The sequence below is a fragment of the Carcharodon carcharias genome, chromosome 16 (genome assembly GCF_017639515.1).
Source record: "Carcharodon carcharias isolate sCarCar2 chromosome 16, sCarCar2.pri, whole genome shotgun sequence".
In the NCBI taxonomy this organism is placed as follows: domain Eukaryota; kingdom Metazoa; phylum Chordata; class Chondrichthyes; order Lamniformes; family Lamnidae; genus Carcharodon; species Carcharodon carcharias.
In genome coordinates this window covers 115,426,923-115,448,660 of record NC_054482.1, presented here as the reverse complement: position 1 = coordinate 115,448,660, position 21,738 = coordinate 115,426,923, and the positions used below count along the sequence as shown (strand labels likewise).

At 46.2% G+C, this 21,738-nt stretch overlaps 1 protein-coding gene across 2 annotated transcripts in view; it reads left to right on the top strand.

Annotated features, from left to right (window-relative positions):
* Positions 1–21,738, top strand: part of ddah1 (dimethylarginine dimethylaminohydrolase 1) — a 222,447-nt gene that overhangs the window by 186,494 nt on the left and 14,215 nt on the right. For both annotated transcript variants that reach the window (XM_041207591.1, XM_041207590.1), the window contains exons 3-4: positions 607–680; positions 7,855–7,974. In XM_041207591.1, the coding sequence (XP_041063525.1) occupies positions 607–680; positions 7,855–7,974 (194 nt within the window). The remainder of the gene's footprint in view (positions 1–606; positions 681–7,854; positions 7,975–21,738) is intronic.

The window sequence follows — 21,738 nt, the reverse complement described above, 5'->3', positions numbered from 1 at the left end:
CCCAGCCTCCACTGCTCTCTGAGCAAGAGAATTCCACAGACTGACGACCTTCTGAAATAAGAAATTCCTCCTCATCTCCATCTTAAATGGAGGGGGCTCCTCATTTTTAAACAGTGACCCCTAGTTCTGGATCCCCTAGGAGAGGAAACGTCCTCTCACATCCACCTGTCAAGACCCACTCAGAATCTTACACATTTCAATAAGATCACCTCTCATTCTTTTAAACTCCAGTGAGTTTAGGCCCAACATGCTCAACCTTTCCTCATAGAACAACCCCTTCATCCTGGGAATCAGCCAAGTGAACCTTCACGGAACTGCTTCCAATGCAAGTATATCCCACCTTAAGTAAGGTGACCAAAACTATACACAGCACTCCAGGTGTGATCTCACCAATGCCCTATACAGTTGTGGCAAGACTTCCCTACTTTTATAGTCCCACCCCCTTTCAGTAAAGGCTATTTGGAGGGTAGGAAGAGGGCAACACAGTGTAGAGCTTGTTAGCACCAGTGGCAGAAAGAACAGTACCATTCCTGCTGTACCAATGCCATATTCGACTGTGACCAATACAATTCCAACAAAGTATTTTTTGGCCTTATTTGCATTCAGGTAAAGAATTCTTTGTGGGTCTTTCGAAGAGAACCAATCAACGGGGTGCTGAAATTCTGGCTGATGTTTTTAAGGTGAGTGTGAATTTTTTTTCTTATGAATTTATGATGCGTCTACATAAGAGAAGGCTGACCGGATAGAGGTGTTCACGTTATGAAGGGGAGGGTAGATGTAAAGAAGATTTTTTTGCTTTTTTAAGTTCTTTTATGGGATGTGGGGATCGCTATTGTTCATCCCTAATTGTCCTTGAACTGACCTTGTAGTTAAGAGACAACCACATTGCCAGTGGGTCTGGAGTCACATATAGGCCAGTCCAGGTAAGGATGGCAGATTTCCTTTCCTAAAGAACAGTAGTGAACCAGAACAGTTTTTACAACAGTCAAAGATAGTTTCATGCTCATTATCATTGAGGCCAGATTTATATTCCAGATTTATTAACTGGGTTTAAATTCCACCAGCTGCCATGGTGGGATTTGAACCCATCACCTTCTCAAGGGCAATTAGGGATGGGCAATAAATGCTGGCCCAGCCAACGAAGCCCACATCCCTTGAATAAATAATAAGGAAAAAAATTAGCTAGGTCTCTGGATTACTAGTCGAGCGACATTTTACCACTACACCACTCCTTTGAACTCCACCTCTTCTAACAATGAAACCCCTTTCATAATACCAATTTTATTCGTAATATAAACATATTGCTTGGTCTCTGCTAGCTAGGTGCCAGATTTCACTCGCCTTCTTGAATGTTCTATTCAACAAAATGCAAATGTACCCTAGCTCTCTTACATATCAAAACTAGTACACATCAAAGCACCCAGACGAGCTAGCTTTAATCCAATTAAGACCCACCCACAGACTAAACCTCTATTTTAAAAGAAAAATAATTTCCAATAATATACATTAATAGCTTCATGACAGGCTTTGAAAAAAAGATCAAAATGGAGAACAGAGTTCATGGCCTGAAGTTGTTGAACTCAATGTTAAGAACATAAGAAATAGAAACAGGAGTAGACCATTCGGCCCCTCGAGCCTGCTCCACCATTCAATAAGATCATGGCTGATCTTCTTGTGAGTCGATTTCCTCATTCCCATCTAATCCTGATAACCTTTGATTCCCTTGCCTAACAAGAACCTATCTACCTCTGCCTTAAAAATGTTCAGTGACCCCGCCTCCACCATCTTCTGAGGCAGAGAGTTCCAAAGTTGCACAACCCTCTGAGAGAAAAAAATTGTTAAATTCAGAAGGCTGTAAAGTGCCTAATCAGAAGATGAGGTGCTGTTCCTCCAGTTTGCGTTGAGCTTCACTGGAACAATGCAGCAGGCCAAGGACGGACATGTGGGCATGAGAGCAGGGTGGAGTGTTGAAATGGCAAGCGACAGGGAGGTCTGGGTCATGCTTGCGGACAGACCAAAGGAGTTCCGCAAAGTGGTCACCCAGTCTGCATTTGGTCTCTCCAATGTAGAGGAAATCGCATTGGGAGCAATGAATGCAGTAGACCAAATTGGAGGAGGTGCAAGTGAAATGCTGCTTCACTTGAAAGGAGTGTTTGAGCCCTTGGATGATGAGGAGGGAGGAGGTAAAGGGGCAGGTGTTGCACCTTCTGCGATTACATGGGAATGTGCCGTGGGAAGGAGTTGAGTAGTTGGAGGTGATGGAGGAGTGGACCAGGTGTCACAGAGGGAATGGTCCCTATGGAATGCTGACAGCGGGGTGGGGGGGTGGCGTGGTGAGGGGAAGATGTGTTTGGTGGTGGCATCAATCATGCTGGAGCTGGTGGAAATGGCGGAGGATGATCCTTTGAATGCGGAGGCTGGTGGGGTGAAAACTGAGGACAAGGGGGACCCTATCATGGTTCTGAGGGGGGGCGGGGGTGCGGGAGGGGAAGGTGTGAGGGCAAAGGTGGGGGAGCTGGGTCAGACACAGTTGAGGGATCTGTCAACTACAGTCGGGGGGAAACCTCGGTTAAGGGAAAAGGAAGATATGTCAGAAGTGCCGTTGTGGAAGGTAGCATCATCAGAACAGATGCGATGGAGGCGAAGGAACTGAGAGAATGGGATGGAGTCCTTACAGGAAGCTGAGGAGCTGTAATTGAGGTAGCTATGGGAGTCAGTGGGCTTGTAATGAATTTTGGTGGACAGTCTATCACCAGAAATGGAGACAGAGAGGTCAAGGAAGAAGAGAGACATGTCAGAGATAGACCATGTGAAGGTGATGGAGAGGTGGAAATTGGAAGCAAAACTAATGAATTTTCTAGTTCCAGACGAGAGCATGAAGCAGCACTGAAACAGTCATTGAGGTACCAGAGAAAGAGTTGTGGGAGGGGGCCTGAGTAGGACTGGAACAAGGAATGTTCCACGTACCCCTTAAAGAGACAGGCATAACTGGGACCCATGCGGGTACCCATAGCCACACCTTTTATTTGAAGGAAGTGAGACAAGTTTAAGGAGAAATTGTTCAGTGAGAGAACAGGTTCAGCCAGACGGAGGAGAGTAGTGGTGAATGGGGATTGTTCGGACCTCTGTTCAAGGAAGAAGCGGAGAGCCCTCAGACCATCCTGGTGGTGAATGGAGGTGTAGAGGCTGCTGAAAGGGTCCTACATTTAAGTGGAATTTGGATGAGAACATGCAAGAGAAAGGAACAGAACGATATGCTGATATGGTGAGATGAAGAGGGATGGGAGGAGGCTCATGTGGAGTATAAACACTGGCATGGACCTGTTAGGCCAAGGGACCTGTTTCTGTGCCATTTGTCCTGTGTAATACTAATATTGATATGGTGAACATGTAGGAAAAGGTCAAATTTAAGTGCAGTGCAGAAAAGATTCACAAGAATGGTTGCAGGGTTGAGGAACTTCAGTTATGAGGATAGATTGGAGAGGTTGGGAGTATTTTCCTTGGAGAAAAGAAGGCTGAGAGGAGATTTGATAGAGGTATTCAAAATCCCCAGGGGTCTGGGCAGAGCAGATAGGGAGAACCTGTTCCCACTGGTGAAACGATCGACATGAGAAAAAGCTTTTTCACGCAGTGAATGGTTAAGGTCTGGAATGCACTGCCTGAGAGTGTGGTGGAAGCAGGTTCAATTGAAGCATTCAAAAAGGAATTGGATTATTATTTGAAAAGGGAGAATGTGCGGGGCTACACGGAATTCAGAGAGGCTCCCACCCCATAACAATTCTGTGATTCTGCGCTTCTATTATTTGAAAGTGGCATAAGCTTTCTTGATGGCTTGATGTTTGAAGGCACAGCCCAGTGTCGCACGAAGCAATACCCCAGCCAGAGATGCAATTCTCAGACAGGGACAGCAGTTGCCCTGTTAGGGATGAGTCAACCAGTTTTCACGCTCACAATAACAATTCAGTGACTTGCCATCAGGTACACATGAATCCAGTCAGTTTCTATAGCATCGTAGAATCTTATAGTACAGAAGGAGCTCATTCATCCTTGTGCTGACTCTTTGAAAGAGCTCTCCAATTAGTCCCACTGCCCCTCCTCCCCCCCCTCCCCCACCCCCCCACCCCCCAAAGCCCCCAACCAGCCTTAGCCCTTCAGATATCTTTCTTCCTATTCTAGCAGTTATCCAATTTTGAAAGTTATTATTGAATCTGCTTCCACTGCCCTTTCAGGCAGCGCCTTCCAGATCACAACAACTATCCCTCCAGCTCCTTTACCACATCCTCCAATCTGGGTCCCCTGCCTGTGGAAGTAATTTCTCCCGATCTACTCTATCAAAACCCTCTCCTGATCAGTTGGGCACAGATTCTTGGCTGTGGTTCCACTTCCTTTCTCAGTGTTGACTTGTCCGCTGATGTTCACTGTCCAGGTTGGCACTTTGATGTGGCAGGTGGGGGGGTCCTCTTGGAATAATTCCACAGCAAAATTCAACAGTTATTCCCACTGTTGGTAACTATCCAATAATTTCTACTGGTGACTGGGTGCGTTTGGGGGAGTGATTAGGTTTGTTGGCATGTGTGGTGAGTTAGCGTGTGTTAGTTTGTGCGTGTTGGTTAGGAAGGGCGTTGTGGATTGGTGTGTGTGTGAGTTGATATGTTGGTGGGAGGGGGAATGGTATTGTCATGTGTGTGGTTACCTGTGTGTGTGTGGGTTAGAGTATGTTGGTGTGTGGGTGTGTGTGTGCATGTTGGTGTGTGGGAGTGTGTGAGTTGATGTGGATGTGTGTGCGTATTGGTGTGTGGGTGTGTGTGAGATGGTATGGGTGTGTGTGTTGATTTGTGGGCATGTTGGTGTGCGTGTTGGTGTGTGTCTTAGCATGTGGGTTGGTGTGTGGCTATATGGGTTGGTGTGTGGGTGTATGGGTTGGTGTCTGGGTTGGTGTGTGGGTGTATGGGTTAGTGTGTGGGTGTATGGGTTGGTGTGTGGGTTGGTGTGTGGGTGTGTAGGTTGCTGTGTGGGTGTATGGATTGGTGTGTGGGTCTGGGTGTGTGGGTGGGCTGGTGTGTGGGCCTGTGTGTTGGTGTGTGGGTGTATGGGTTGGCGTGTAGATCAGTGTGTTGGTGTGTGGGTGTATGGGTTGGTATGTGGGTCAGTGTGTTGGTGTGTGGGTGTATGGGTTGGTATGTAGGTCAGTGTGTTGGTGTGTGGGTGTATGGGTTGGTGTGTGGGTCAGTGTGTTGGTGTGTGGGTGTATGGGTTGGTGTGTGGGTCTGTGTGTTGGTGTGTGGGTGTATGGGTCTGTGTGTTGGTTTATGGGTGTATGGGTTGGTGTGTGGGTCTGTGTGTTGGTGTGTGGGTGTATGGGTTGGTGTGTGGGTGTATGGGTTGGTGTGTGGGTATGTGTGTTGGTGTGTGGGTGTATGGGTTGGTGTGTGGGTCTGTGTGTTGGTGTGTGGGTGTATGGGTTGGTGTGTGGGTGTATGGGTTGGTGTGTGGGTGTATGGGTTGGTATGTAGGTCTGTGTGTTGGTGTGTGGGTGTATGGGTTGGTGTGTGGGTCTGTGTGTTGGTGTGTGGGTGTATGGGTTGGTGTGTGGGTCTGTGTGTTGGTGTGTGGGTGTATGGGTCGGTGTGTGGGTCTGTGTGTTGGTGTGTGGGTGTATGGGTTGGTGTGTGGGTCTGTGTGTTGGTGTGTGGGTGTATGGGTTGGTGTGTGGGTGTATGGGTTGGTATGTAGGTCTGTGTGTTGGTGTGTGGGTGTATGGGTCTGTGTGTTGGTGTGTGGGTGTATGGGTTGGTATGTAGGTCAGTGTGTTGGTGTGTGGGTGTATGGGTTGGTATGTGGGTCAGTGTGTTGGTGTGTGGGTGTATGGGTTGGTATGTGGGTCAGTTTGTTGGTGTGTGGGTCTTTGTGTTGGTGTGTGGGTCTGTGTGTTGGTGTGTGGGTGTATGGGTTGGTGTGTGGGTCTGTGTGTTGGTGTGTGGGTGTATGGGTTGGTGTGTGGGTCTGTGTGTTGGTGTGTGGGTGTATGGGTTGGTATGTGGGTCAGTGTGTTGGTGTGTGGATGTATGGGTCTGTGTGTTGGTGTGTGGGTGTATGGGTTGGTGTATGGGTCTGTGTGTTGGTGTGTGGGTGTATGGGTTGGTGTGTGGGTGTATGGGTTGGTGTATGGGTCTGTGTGTTGGTGTGTGGGTGTATGGGTTGGTGTATGGGTCTGTGTGTTGGTGTGTGGGTGTATGGGTTGGTGTGTGGGTGTATGGGTTGGTGTATGGGTCTGTTTGTTGGCGTGTGGGTGTATGGGTCGGTGTGTGGGTCAGTGTGTTGGTGTGTCGGTGTATGGGTTGGTATGTAGGTCAGTGTGTTGGTGTGTGGGTGTATGGGTTGGTGTGTGGGTCTGTGTGTTGGTGTGTGGGTGTATGGGTTGGTATGTAGGTCTGTGTGTTGGTGTGTGGGTGTATGGGTTGGTGTGTGGGTCTGTGTGTTGGTGTGTGGGTGTATGGGTCTGTGTGTTGGTGTGTGGGTGTATGGGTTGGTATGTAGGTCAGTGTGTTGGTGTGTGGGTGTATGGGTCTGTGTGTTGGTGTGTGGGTGTGTGGGTCTGTGTGTTGGTGTGTGGGTGGGCTGGTGTGTGGGTCAGTGTGTTGGTGTGTGGGTGTATGGGTTGGTGTATGGGTCTGTGTGTTGGTGTGTGGGTGTATGGGTTGGTGTGTGGGTGTATGGGTTGGTGTATGGGTCTGTGTGTTGGTGTGTGGGTGTATGGGTCGGTGTGTGGGTCTGTGTGTTGGTGTGTGGGTGTATGGGTTGGTGTGTGGGTCAGTGTGTTGGTGTGTGGGTATGTGTGTGGGTGTATGGGTTGGTATGTGGGTCAGTGTGTTGGTGTGTGGGTGTATGGGTTGGTATGTAGGTCAGTGTGTTGGTGTGTGGGTGTATGGGTTGGTATGTAGGTCAGTGTGTTGGTGTGTGGGTGTATGGGTTGGTGTGTGGGTCTGTGTGTTGGTGTGTGGGTGTATGGGTTGGTGTGTGGGTCAGTGTGTTGGTGTGTGGGTGTATGGGTTGGTGTGTGGGTCTGTGTGTTGGTGTGTGGGTGTATGGGTCTGTGTGTTGGTGTGTGGGTGTATGGGTTGGTATGTAGGTCAGTGTGTTGGTGTGTGGGTGTATGGGTTGGTATGTAGGTCAGTGTGTTGGTGTGTGGGTGTATGGGTTGGTATGTAGGTCAGTGTGTTGGTGTGTGGGTGTATGGGTTAGTGTGTGGGTCTGTATGTTGGTGTGTGGGTGTATGGGTTGGTGTGTGGGTCTGTGTGTTGGTGTGTGGGTGTATGGGTTGGTGTGTTGGTGTGTGGGTGTATGGGTCTGTGTGTTGGTGTGTGGGTGTATGGGTTGGTGTGTGGGTCTGTGTGTTGGTGTGTGGGTGTATGGGTTGGTGTGTGGGTCTGTGTGTTGGTGTGTGGGTGTATGGGTTGGTATGTAGGTCAGTGTGTTGGTGTGTGGGTGTATGGGTTGGTATGTGGGTCAGTGTGTTGGTGTGTGGGTGTATGGGTCTGTGTGTTGGTGTGTGGGTGTATGGGTTGGTTTATGGGTGTTAGCTGTGATATTTCCCCACTTTTCCTACACTAACTACTCTGCTGACACCCTCACTCTCTGAGCCATGATGAAAGAAAGGATATAGCACCAGAAGATTGGAGTTACCCATAGCAAAGAAAGAAAAAGCAACACATTGAAGAGAAAATTGGAGGCAAAAATCTATCTTAAAGCAGTTGGTGAATATTATCCTGCTTATACACAATTAGCTATAGTTTTGGAGGATTTGAGTCAGCATTCTATGCAATTTAAATTCCATTGTTATTTTCTTCCATACAGGACTATGCTGTTTCTAAAGTCACTGTCACAGGTACTTTGCATTTGAAGAGTTACTGCACTATGGCTGGTCCCGGGCTGATTGCTATTGGCTCCAGCGAGCATGCTCAGAAAGCGCTGAAGGTACGTAGCAAGGAGCAGCAAGAGGCCATTCAGCCCCTTTAGCCTTTATGGTCATTCATTGAGATCATTGCCGACCCTAACCCATTTACAAACCTTGCCTCCATGTCCCTTAATTCCCCAGGTGCAGCCAAAATCTAGAGCTTACAGTTATTAATTGTGGGAGAGAGATCTGCACTTCTATCACCCCTTGTGTGAAGAAGCATTTCCTAACTTCTCCCCTGAATGGACTGGCTCTGATTTTCCAGTTTGTAATAGTGACAACAATTCAAAGGTATTTCATTGGCCATAATCGCCATGGACGATCCTGGGGCCAGGAAAGATGGGATATAAATGTAAGATCATTCCTTCTGTCTAATAAACTACAGAGGCCCTTGGATTATGTGCCACAATAAGGATGTTTCCTTCATTAAGGACAGTTGGCAGATGATTGAGAGTCCTCAACAAATTTGAACCTTGCACAACTGGGCCAGAATTTACTGAGGGCAACGGGGAGCCTGACAACAGGCCCAAAAGCCAGGGGCAACCCCACTTTGACCTTTTGTGGGACTCCCAGCCGCATTTTTGGTCCAACTAATTAGTTATCACTGAGACTCCCCTCCCTCTAAAGGATGGTGACCTGCCCTCAAGAGCTGTCAACCAGTCGGGGGGCCGGGAGCTCAGCAGTGCCACCAGGAATGGTGGCCTCGACTGGAACTGCGCTCAGCTGAAGAGACAACATGCTGCCCCTGCACAGAGGTAAGTGAGATGTTGGGTATCCAAGGCCAGTCAGGTGGGCCGGGGGCAGCCAGGGGAGTGGAGCTGGGGATGGGTTCTGTTGCTGTAGGGAAAACCACTGCCCCCAGAGGAGCTCTTTTGTGGGCCATAGAGTGCCCGATTAGGAGCACCTGCCCATGAGCCCTGCAGGGAGGGTTCACCAGGCAGTCTCCCCACACAGTGGAGGCCCCAACCCCACAAGTAACATCCAGTGGTGGCAGGAATGGGCTATTAAATGGCTACTTAAGTGGCACAATTGGGCTCTGATTGGGAGGCATCCTCCAATATCCCCATCAGTGATAAAATGCCATGGCAAAAGGAAGACGATGAACAATGCACCCCTTGCCTTCCCTCACCATTTTACATACTTCCCCCACCCCACTACTGAGCCTGCCCCTAGAGACCTGGTAAGATTCAACTCAGGGTTACAGCAATGCATCATGCAAAGGAACAGAGACAAATACGAAATAGGTAGAAAATTAAAAATGACAATATTGCTGAAAAGAGAGACATGTTGCCAAAGCTTTTCATTTGGACTCATCAGGACAAACACAAGAATACCAAATTTCAAACAATCACACCAATTTATACTACAGGATGCTGATTGGTTGGCAATTTGACTCTGGCTGAGGCGTTGCCATAGTAAAATCATCAGAGAACTTGGGGCCCCCTGCCAAGCTCCCCAATAATTTAAAAAATCCTCAAGGATTGAAACTATCTCTTTTGTTTGCAGAGAATGGGTCACTGTGAATGAATGTATGTCACTTTGAGTAGGTGTTTAGCTTAAACTGGTTGTTCGTGTGGCTATTAGGGCACTTAGAATTGTTCAGCAAGTGCAGCCCAATCACGGAATCACAACTAACAGTAGACGTTTTATTTTGGGTTTTGGAAGAGCTGGCTGGTTCTGTAGTCCACCTGTTACGAATAACCAAAGACACACACCACTGTTAGATGTGATTTGATTTTTGAAATTTGGCATTCTTGCATTTATCCTGATGAGCACAAGATGAAAAGCTTCAGCAACATGTCTCTCTTTTCAGTGACATTCATGTTCTGCACGACCAAGTGACTGTAAGTAGGACGATGTTTTATCCAACAACGGGAAAGAACTGATTTTAAATAAGGAAAGCGCTTTGAGCAGCTGTGCAATGAAGCAACATCTTACACGAGTCTTTGTGCGTGAAAAGTCAGCTGAAACCACAATTAGAAAATTGTACTAGCAGTCGGCTGCTAGGCTTGGCTTGGAATATAAATTGATAATGCTACAATTTTGAATCTAATGGGACTGGGCAGGTGTAGTACTCTTGTCTTCTGTGTTTTTATTAATGTATCTGGGGCCATACTAATGAGGTCCTATTGATACTTAATTCGTTTTGGACTGCGTTTTTTTCCCTTGTGTCGATTTTTTACTCTTAGTTAATGGACCTTCCCAACAGCACCATGGAGGCACTGAATATTGATGTGTGACGCAATTAAACTCCCAAGAGTGCTTGTTAGATATGCGCTCAGCTGCTGTATCTGTGCTGGAAACGTTTCAGCCTACAGGAAGCAGAATCCTCTGTTAATCTCCTGATTTTGAAACATGGCAGCTTGAGAATAGAAAGTCTAACTAGTTGTGGGAATTTTTTTTTTCTCTCTTTCAGCCCTGCCCTGCAAATTTGTCAGAATCCCAATGTCAGCTGTTAAAGATAGTATGCAACTTAGCCAGCGATTGACCCCAGAATGTTTCCCAGTTCATTTGGAATGGCTGCTGAATTCATTGACTTCAGTTTAGACACGATGGTTAGTCTCCCTCTTCAGCAGAGAGAGGGAAATCAGCCAGAGCTCCTGTTCCTCATCATTGATCACACTAATCCCAGTTGGAAGTACAGATGTTTGAGCATCGGGTGAAGATGGGATAAGGCTTAGCTTAAAGCCTTAGCCAGTTCACTGATGCACTGACGTGCATATGCTGGATCGGGGGCAATAACCCGTCAACAACTCAATTAATTGAGATGGGAAGAAGGTATGTAGGGTGGAATTTAATACCCGCTCCCTTGGCAGGTTAGGTGGTGCAGGAGCATTTAATCAGGGTGGTGGGTGGGGACCCCATCACCTTCCTGCATCCACCCGATTAGGTCCGTGGTGGGAAGACACAAGGACGGATTTCCCGCCCCTCCACCAATTTAGGTCCAATTAAAGGCCTCATCCCCACCACCGCTGGTAATCACCCAGCAGTGAGCAGGCGGCCACACAGGGGACTGAAAATAAAGCCTGGCGTGTTTGCTTGTGACCTTCCAGGGTGGGGTTCCGTGTTGCTCGTACCTGATCGAGGGATCCACCTTTGGGGAGGGGGAGGGGGGGGGGGAATGGAAAGCCCTCCATCTTGCTCTCCTCCTTAAAGATGCTCCTCAAAACCTACCTCTTTTAAGGACAAAGAGAACAAAGAACAAAGAAAAGTACAGCACAGGAACAGGCCCCCTTCGGCCCTCCAAGCCTGCGCTGATCACATTGCCCAGCAACTAAAACATTTTGCACTTCCGGGGTCCGTATCCCTCTATTCTCATCCTTTCATGGATTTGTTAAGCTGCCTCTTAAACACCATTATCGTACCTGCTTCCACCACCTCCTCTGGCAGCGAATTCCAGACACTCACTACCCTCTGCGTAAAAAAACTTGAAAGAACAAAGTACAGACAAAGAAAAGTACAAGCTTTGGGTAACCTGCCCTGCTACCTCCCTATGTGACTCGATGTTGAATTTTGTTTTATAGCGCTCCTAGAGGAATGTTTTAAAAATGTAAGAAGCAGGAGAAGTGTTAATGGTTTTGTTAGTTATTTTGCTAAGATGCACAGGTGAAGGGCATGGCTTAATTAAGTACCTAGAGCAAGTATAAAGAGAGACTGCTGGGAACTGGGGTAATAGGCAGGAAGCAGGCATAAGTAATAGTACATTCTGTAAATAAACAAACTATCATGAAAAATATTAGTGTCTAGTTTCATGCTTCACCATCAGACCTAGAATTGGATTAACAAGCAGGAGTGGGCCATATGGCCCCTCGAGCCTTTATTATGTTACATTGTTGTTGTTAATCCAGACCCAAACATAGACATTTGCTGTGTATTATAATGATAATTATTTTTCCTTTTCATGTTTAATTGCTCATACCACTATTCAGCTGTGGAAAAGCAGACCTGCTCCAGGCCTTTGCCAATATATAACTGACCACTGCAAAGCCCCTCAGCATATTGGTGACTTGCTTGCTCTTGACTTATTTTTAAACTCTACCACTGCCTGAAAGGAGGTGACCCACTTGACGCACGTGACTAACAGGTGCCATTCATGTGAGCTGCCTAGAAGTCGACTTGTTCCTGGAAATGGTAAGGCAGCTAGCCATTTCTAAATTTAATTTGCGAGTTCTAACTCCAAAATTCACTCAAGGATCCTTGGCTTTTCTGTTTCATTTTTGCAGGTGTCAGAACAATACCCTGGTTCTGGTAGATTATGAATGAAAAGTCAAAGCTTCAGCATAATGGTGGCATTGACAGATTTGCTGACAGAATATTGATGGTAAAAGCAAAATACTGTGGATGCTGGAATCCTGAAACAAAAAGAGAAAACATTGGAAAAACTCAGCAGGTCTGACAGCATCTGTGGAGAGAGAAACAGAGTTAATGTTTCGAGCCTTCAGATGTCATGAGTGTCTTTGTCAATCTCTCCTTTGCCCCCACCTATCACTGGCCTTCTATCCAGCTTCACCTGCTCCACCCCACCCCTACTTAAACAGCACAAATTTCATCACATTTTTGCTTCTCTTCAGCTCTGAAGAAGAGTCATACAAGCTCAAAACGTCAACTCTGTTTCTCTCTCCACAGATGCTGTTAGACCTGTTGAGTTTTTCCAGCATTTTCTGAGAATATTGATGGTGTACGGGATGTAAACATTGGAACTTTGGTCATCACCTCATGCTTAGGATTAATTTGGACCCAGACTGTAGTTCAGACCAGCTCCCTTCACATTCTGTAACCTCTACCACCTCTGCTAAAGTCAATTAAGCCATGGAAAAATCTTCCTAGAGATATTGTCAAGTCTACTGTCTGTCATTGAGGAACTACTGAGACTTCACAAACAAAAATCACAACATATCAAGAAATATTAGCACAAATAGTTTCTTTGGAACTCTTAATGAATACATCCCAATCTAACTGAGAAGCTAATGTGAGATTTAGATTTTGTATTAGCCACATAATTTAATATTAATTAATTTAACCAATATAATTAAATATTATTGTATTCCACTTTTTCACTCCCCCCAGCCCCAATCCCCAGCCTCCCAACACATTATTGTGTCCAATTCTGAGCACCACACTTTAGGAAGGAGTCAAGGGCTTGGGAAGGATGTGGAGGAGGTTTGCTAGAATGGGACCAGAAGTCATTACAGAATCATTGTGGCATAGAAGAAGGTCATTCAGCCCATTGAGGCGCCTCCCTCAGAATCTCTCTTAAAAACCTGCACAACTTTTTAAACAGAAATTTGGTGTAGTTTAATCAACTTTGACTTATTCACTTTTAACCATTGTTAATTCATCCTACCTTCTCCTCAGCTCCTTTCAGTTGTAGTGTTAGCCTGCACTATGAGCCTTCACCTAGCTTTGCAATTAAAGATAAATAAAGGCTAAGCACTCTAACGGCATGGGTCCTTTGCTGTAACAGTTTCCCATGACCAACACCTCCTTAAAAACAGAAACATCAGATGCTGTTAGAGCTGCTGAGATTTTCCAACATTTCCAGCATCCACAGTATTTTGCTTTTATCTCCTCATTATTCTTCTTAGTTGATGCACAGCTGTGAGTTCAGGGAAGCAACAAGAAGGATGAATCGGAGAGTTACCTCATCCTGTGTGTAGGAACATAGGAGCAGGAGTAGGCCATTCAGCCTGTCGAGCTTGCTACACCAGTCAATACAATCATGCAGGAACTCACCAAGGCTCCTTAAACAGCACCTTCCAAACCCACGACCATCTAAAAGGACAAGGGCAGCAGATAAATGGGAACACCACTACCTGGAAGTTCCCCTGCAAGCCACTCACCATCCTGACTTGGAAATAAATCACCGTTCCTTCACTGTCACTGGGTCAGAATCCTGGAACTCCCTCCCTAACAGCACAGTGGATGTACCTACACCACAGGCACTGCAGCGGTTCAAGAAGGCAGCTCACCACCACCTTCTCAAGGGCAATTAGAGATGGGGAACAAATGCTGGCCTAGCCAGTGATGCCCACATCCCATGATAGAATAAAAAAATTAATCCACTTCAATGCCTTTTCCCCACACCATCCCCATATCCCTTTATGTCACTGGTATTTAGAAATCTGTCAAACTCTACTTTAAACATGCTCAATGACTGAGCTTCCACAGCCTCCTGGGGTAGAGAATCCTAAAGATTCACAACCTCTGAGTGAAGAAATTTCTCCTCGTCTCGGTCCTCAGTGGCTTCCCCTTGTTTTGAAATTGTGTCCCCTGGTTCTAGACTCCCCAGCCAGGGGAAATGTCTTACCTGCATCTACCCTGTCTATTGCTTTAAGTATTTTTTAGGTTTCGATGAGATAACTGATAAGATAATCACAGAGGGAAACTTACAATAATTACAACAATTAAAATGGCGAATGAAATATTGGCCTTTACCTTAAGAGGGCAGGAAAACAAAGAGGTGGAAGTTACATTTATATAGAACTCTGGTCAGACCCCATCTCGAGTAACTGGGTTCAGTTCTGTTAACCGCACTGATACCGACCGTGGAGGGAGTGCAGAGCAGATTCACCATGATAGGCTGAAAGGGTTAAATTATGAGGATCAATTTTAGATTAGGATTGTATTTCCCTGAATATGGAAGATTAAGGGGTGATCCAATTGAAGCGTTTAAGACAATTGAAGGATTTGATAGGGTCGATGGAGAAAAATTATTTCCTCTGGTGGGGTGGGGTGGGGTGGTTGGGGGTTGGGAGGGGGTGGGGGGTGAGGGGTGGTGGGTGGAGTCCAGAACAAGGGGTCAGAACATTAAAATGAGAGCCGGTCCATTCGAGGATGATGTCAGGAAGCACTTCTTCATGCACAAGGGGAGCGGAAATCTGGAACTCTCTCCCTCAAAAAACTGCTGATTCTGGGGATCAACTGAAAGTTCCAAAATTGAGATTTATAGATATTTGTTAGGGTAAGGTTTTAGAAGTCACAGAGTCCAAGGCGGGAAGGCGGAGTTAAGATATGGATCAACCATGAACAAACCGAATGACAGAGTGGGTTTAAGGGGCTGAATGCCCTTCTCCTGTTCCTATTGCACACAGTTTGAGAGGGGACCTGTGAGTACAGCTGTGCTTCAGACAGAGATGCAGTCACTACTCGTGGTAAAGAGATAGCAGAAATTACAGACAAATTAAGCCAGTAGAGACCAGGTGAAAAACATAAATTCGGCCTCGTTCCTATTTATCTGCTTGAATTTTCCACTTCCCGATTCTGTTGCAGCTCTTACCGCTGCTCCACAACATATTAAAACATGATTGGTATGTAAACCTCATCACCAGCTGTCATCTTCAATCCATCTGCTGGTAAATCATTGAAGTCAGCAGTATAACCTGTGGAAAAGATTACTCTACCTTGCTTCACCTCAACAACAGCAACTGCACTTTGAGTGGGGAGGGGAAGCAATTTACTTCCCAAAAAGGTTGAAAGCAGTTTATTCGTTGTACCTGATGCACAATTCTCAGATGTGTGAAAAGATTCTGTAGAAATGTACATACCTTTGTTCTTAATCATTACTGTCAGGTCAAACACTCTCAGATATCAGGCAGTGGCGTTCACACCAATAGACTAAGAACTGGAAACCTGATATAAGGTGACCAGATTTCCCTCGGCTCAGCCTGGCCATTTCCCTCATTCCATCACCATCACCTCCCCTCCAAAAAGAGTAACTTAAGAATCTGACATCTGCTTCGTCTATTTCCGGGGTGGGGGATGGGTTGGTGGGGGGGGCGGGGGGGGGGGATGCGTTGTGGGATCATGAATAAAGTTACTGTTTTGTGGCAGTTGAGTAATCACATCTAAGATGCGCTTGAAATCTATGCTGGTGGCTCCTGTGGGCTGGCGAGCACCACCGCAATGACCAGTGGTTACAGTGGCTTGGCAGCGGGTGCCAATGCCAAAAACAACAACACCTGGTATTTCATGTGTGGCACATGTGCCAGAACCTGCCTGTCAAGTCCATCCGCACAACTACGCCATATGAAAACACATATGAATCCGCACAACTACGCCATATGAAAACACCCAATCTGAACTAGATTATTTTTTTTTACTCATCCTCAGGATGTGGACTTTGCTGGCTGGGTCAGCATTTATTGCCCATCCCTAGTTGCCCTTGAGAAGGTGGTGGGTGAGCTGCCTTCTTGAACCGCTGCAGTCCATGTGGTGTAGGTGCACCCACGGTGCTGTTAGAAAGGGAGTTCCAGGATTTTGACCCAGCGACAGTAAAGAAACGGCAATATATTTCCAAGTCAGGATGTTGAATGATTTGGAGGAGAACTTAGTGGGGTCCCCATCTATCTGCTGCCCTTGTCCTTCCAGATATAAGTGGTCATGGGTTTGGAAGGTGCTGCCTAAGGTACCTTGGTGAGTTCCTGCAGTGCATCTTGTAGGTGGCACACACACACTGCTGCTACTTTGGGTAGGTGGTGGAGGGAGTGAATGTTTGTGGATGGGGTGCCAATCAAGTGGGCTCATTTGTTCTGGATGGTGTTGAGTTTCTTGAGTGTTGTTGGAGCTGCACTCATCCAGGCAAGTGGAGAGTATTCCATCACAACCCTGACTTATGCCTTGTAGGTGGTGGACAGGCTTTGGGGAGTCAGGAGGTGAGTTACTCATCGCACGATTCCTAGCCTCTGACCTGCTCTTCTGGCCACAGTATTTATATGGCTAGTCCAGTTCAGTTTCTGGTTGATGGTAACCTGCAGGATGTTGATAGTGGGGGATTCAGTGATGGTAATGCCATTGAACTTCAAGTGACGATGGTTGGATTCTCTCTTGTTGGAGATGGTCATTACCTGGGACTTGTGTGGCATGAATGTTTCTTGCCACTTGTCAGCCCAAACCTGAATGTTGTCCAGGTCTTCCTGCATTTGGACATGGACTGCTTCAGTATTTGAGGAGTTGCAAATGGTGCTGAACATTGTACAATCATCAGCGAACATCCCCACTTCTGACCTTATGATGGAAGGAAGGTCATTGATGAAGCAGCTGAAGATGGTTGGGCCTAGGACACTACCCTGAGGAACTCCTGCAGTGATGTCCTGGAGCTGAGATGACTGACCTCCAACAACCACAACCATCTTCCTTTGTGCTAGGTATGACTCCAATCAGCCAAGAGTTTTCCCCCTGATTACCATTGACTCCAGTTTTGCTAGGGCTCCTTGATGTCAAATGCAGCCTTGATGTCAAGGGCAGTCACTCACACCTCACCTCGGGAGTTCAGTTCTTTTGTCCATGTTTGTTAACCAAGGTTGTAATGAGGTCAGGAGCTGAGTGGCCCTGGCAGAACCCAAATTGGGTGTCAGTGAGCAGGTTATTACTAAGCAAGTGCCGCTTGATAGCACAGTTGATGACCCCTTCCATTACTTTACTGATAATCGAGAGTAGACTGATGGGGCAGTAATTGGCCAGGTTGGATTTGTCCTGCTTTTTGTGTACAGGGCATACTTGGGCAATTGTCCACATAGCCAGGTAGATGCCAGTGTTGTAGCTGTACTGGAACAGCTTGGCTAGGGGTGCAGCAAGTTATGGAGCACAAGTCTTCAGCACTATTGCCGGAGTATTGTCAGGGCCCATAGCCTTTGCAGTATCCAGTGCCTTCAGCCATTTTTTGATATCACGTGGAGTGATTCGAACTGGCTGAAGACTAGCACCTGTGATGCTGGGGACCTCCAGAAGAGGCTGAGATGGATCATCCACTCGGCACTTCTGGCTGAAGATTGTAGCAAATGCTTCAGCCTTATCTTTTGCACTGATGTGCTGGGCTCCTCTGTCATTGAGGATGGGGATATTTATGGAGCCTCCTCCACCAGTGAGTTGTTTAATTGTCCACCACCATTCATCACTGGATGTGGCAGCACTGCAGAGCTTAGATCTGATCCGTTGGTTGTTAGCCCTGTCTATCACTTGCTGCTTATGCTGTTTTGCGCGCAAGTAGTCCTGCGTTATAGCTTCACCAGATTGACACCTCATTTTTAGGTATACCTGGTGCTGCTCCTGACATGCCCTCCTGCACTCTTCATTGAACCAGGGTTGATCCCCTGGTTTGTTGGTATTGGTAGAGTGGGGGATATGCCAGGCTGTGAGGTTACAGATTGTGTTCGAGTACAATTCTGCGTGTTCATCAACTTTCAAAGATTGTAAAATGTCTGGGCTCTCAGCCAGGAAAACATTCTGCTATCTTAGCTTTATGCCACTATTAGCACCTTCTTTAGTCTTTAACACCACCATTAACACTCCTTTTGTCTTGTGTCCATGACATCTTTGTCAAATCTCTCCTGAGCTCCCATCTATCCCTGGCCTTCTATCTTGCTCCACCTGCTCACCCCAACAATATAAAACCCATTACATTTCTACCTCTCTTCAGCTCTGAAGTAGCATTGTATGGACACGAAATGTTAACTCTGTTCCTCTCTCCACAAATGCTGCCAGACCTGCTGAGTTTTTCCAGTTATTACAATATATAATGAAGCTTGGCTGAGCGTCCAGAAATCCATTATTCTGCTAAAACACCTGAGCCCCAGTGAAAACCTTGTTTGATTGCGAGCTGTGGCCCTCTTATCACTACTGTCAATGTCGCAGTAAAGAAGGAGTGGGAGGGCGGTGGACATACCCTGGCATGGGGAGGCATGAGGGGGACCTTTGGAACTTACCTTTTAAAAGATCCCCTCATGCAGTCTAAGGTTCATGACATCTCTGAGGTGCAGTGAACCACGACTCATTGAAAGCTGGCCCAACTCCATGAAAAGCGGTGAGCACTAGAATATGCCTATCCTGACAATGGAGCCAGCCAGGTCAGGAGTGCAGGGTGTGGTCTTTTGATCTGAGCCAGCCCACCCCCTGGAGAGGCACTCACGAAAATTGGAAGCCACAGGAATGCAGTTAGGAATCTCGAAATCGGGTCCGGGTGGGTATTTTTAAAGGGCTCCCTAGTGATCCTGACTCGGTGAACATCCAGCTCAAAATCTTTCATGTACCAGCTAGATTCCTGGTGAAATGTTAATAGTAAAGATGAAAATGGGTTTATCATCAGAAAATAGGAAATTTCAATAAGAGTGTCCAGTCTGCCAGCTTTGAGTAATTAAAACCACACTGGCCTATTTAAATGCCTAGTCGGTTTCTTAGCAAATTAAATATTTTGTGATATGTGGGAGCTTCTAAAACGTGTTAAATAGTACCTGAGCACCTAACAGTGTGAGTATGGTAGTGTAGTTGCTGATCTGGTAATCCAGAGGCCCGGAGTAATGGTCCAAAGATGTGAGTTCAAATCCCACCATGGCAACTGGGGAGTTGAAATTCAGTTTTCTTAATTCTTTCACAGGATGTGGGCATCACTGTCCAGGCCAGCATTTATTGCCCATCCCTAATTTTAGTGAAATAAAAACTGGAATAAAAAGTAGTCTCAGTAATGGTCATCATGAAACCATTATTGGTTATGAGGACTCGAAACGTCAACTCTTTTCTTCTCCGCCGTTGCTGCCAGACCTGCTGAGTTTTTCCAGGTAATTCTGTTTTTGTTATGAAACCATTATTGATTGTTGTAAAAACCCATCTGGTTCACTAGTGTCCTTTAGGGAAGGAAATCTGCCGTCCTTACCTGGGCCTGGTGTACATGTGACTCCAGACCCACAACAACGCAGTTGACTGTTAACTGCCCTCTGAAATGGCCGAGCAAACAACTTGGCTGTATTTAACTTGGTGGCTCACCCCACTTTCTCCAGGGCAATTAAAAAGGGGCAATAATGTTGGCCTTGCCAGCGATGCTCAGACCCCATGAATCAATGAGTAAATTTTTAAGAAAACGCTACCACCAATTCAGCAGTTTCCCTAACCTGTGCAGTTGCTGAAATCTTGCAGTTTTAAGCTGTGGAGGTGTGGCCAGTGTCCCTGTGCATTCCTTTGTAGGGGGTAAGCAAAGGTTCCCGCTGTATGAACAGGCTGCTGGAATATTGGAGCAGTTTATAAGCACACAAGCAAACTTCCTGGGAGAATTTTCCCCACATCAATTTTTCTAGCCTTTCTGCACCTGCCTTCCTTCATTCCCAGAATGGGAAGCACCCATAATAGCACCCCCAATGTACTGAATTAACAAAAGTTGAGGGAGCCATTGGTCCCTTTGAGGCAAGAGACAAAGAAATCATCAAAGGGAATGAGGAAATCACAGAATTATTATGGCTCAGGAGGCCATTCAGCCCATCATGTCTGCACCAGCTCTTCAACTGGGCATTATGACTTAGCGCCATTCTCCTGCCTATTCACCGTACCCCTGCACATTGTTTCTATTCCAATAATCATCTAGTGCCCTCCTGAATGCCTCAATTGAACCTGCCTCCACCACACTTCCAGGCAGTGCATTCCAGACTCAAACCGTTTGCTATGTGGAAAAGTTTTTTTCTCACATCGCATTTGCTTCTTTTGCAAATCATTTTCAATCTGTGCCCTCTCATTCTTAACCGCTTGACGAGCGGGAACAATTTCTCCCCATCTACAAACCATAGCATACAAGGCTATGGGCTAAGTGTTGGACAATGGGATTAGAGTAGATAGGGGCTTGATGACTGGCTGAAGGGCCTCTTTCTGTTCTGTAAAACTCTATTACTGTACTCTTCCAGCCTCCTCATGATTTTGAACACCTCTATCAAATCTCCTCTTAGTTTTCTTCTCTCCAAGGAGAACAGTTCCAACCTCTCCAATCTATCTTCGTAGCTGAAGTTTCTCATCTCTGAACCATTCTCGTAATCCTTTCTGCACTCTCTCCAGGGCGTTCACATCCTTTCTATAGTGTGACATCCAGAACTGTACACAATACTGCCTGAAAGGGTGGTAGAAGCAGAAACCCTCATAACATATGAGAAGTATTTGGATGTGCACTTGCGATGCCAAGGCATACAAGGCTAGGGGCCTAGTGCTGGAAAATGGGATTAGAATAGTTAGGTACTTGTTTGACTGGCACAGGCTCGATGGGTCAAAGGGCCTTTTTCTGTGCTTTAGATCTCTGTGCTTCTATGACTATGACAATATTCCAGCTGAAGTCTAACAAGTGTCTTATATAAATGCCCCTATTAATAAAGCCTAGCACACCAAATGCTTTATTAACTGCTCTCTCCACCTGTCCTGCCACCTCTATGATCTATGCACATATGCACCCAAGTCTTTCTGCTCCTGCATACCTTTAAGAATTGTACCCCTTATTTTATATTGTCTGTCCATGTTCTTCCTACTAAATTGTACCACCTCACACTTCTCTACATTGAACTTCCTCTGCTCCCTATTTGCCCAACTTCCCTATGTCCTTTTGAAGTTCTAGACTGTTCTCCTCACAGTTTACAATGTTTCCAAGTTTCATATCCTCTGCAAACTTTGAAATTGTTCCCGGAGCATCAAGATCTAGATCGTTAATATACTTTCAGGAAAAGCAAGTGTCCTATACCGACCCACGGGGAACTCCACTACAAACCTTCCTCCAGTCTGAAAAGTATCCATTGGCCATTACTCATTTTTCCTATTACTCAGCCAATTTTTTATCCATGTTGATATTGTCCCTTTTATTCCATGAGCTATAACTTTTCTCACAAGTCTGTTGTGTGGCACAACAGCGAATGCTTTTTGAAAGTCCATGTACACCACATCAACAGCATTACCCTCATCAACCTTTTCTGTTACATCTTCAAAAAACTTCAGCAAATTAGTTAAACACAATTTCCACTTTACAAATCTATGCTGGCTCTTCCTAATCG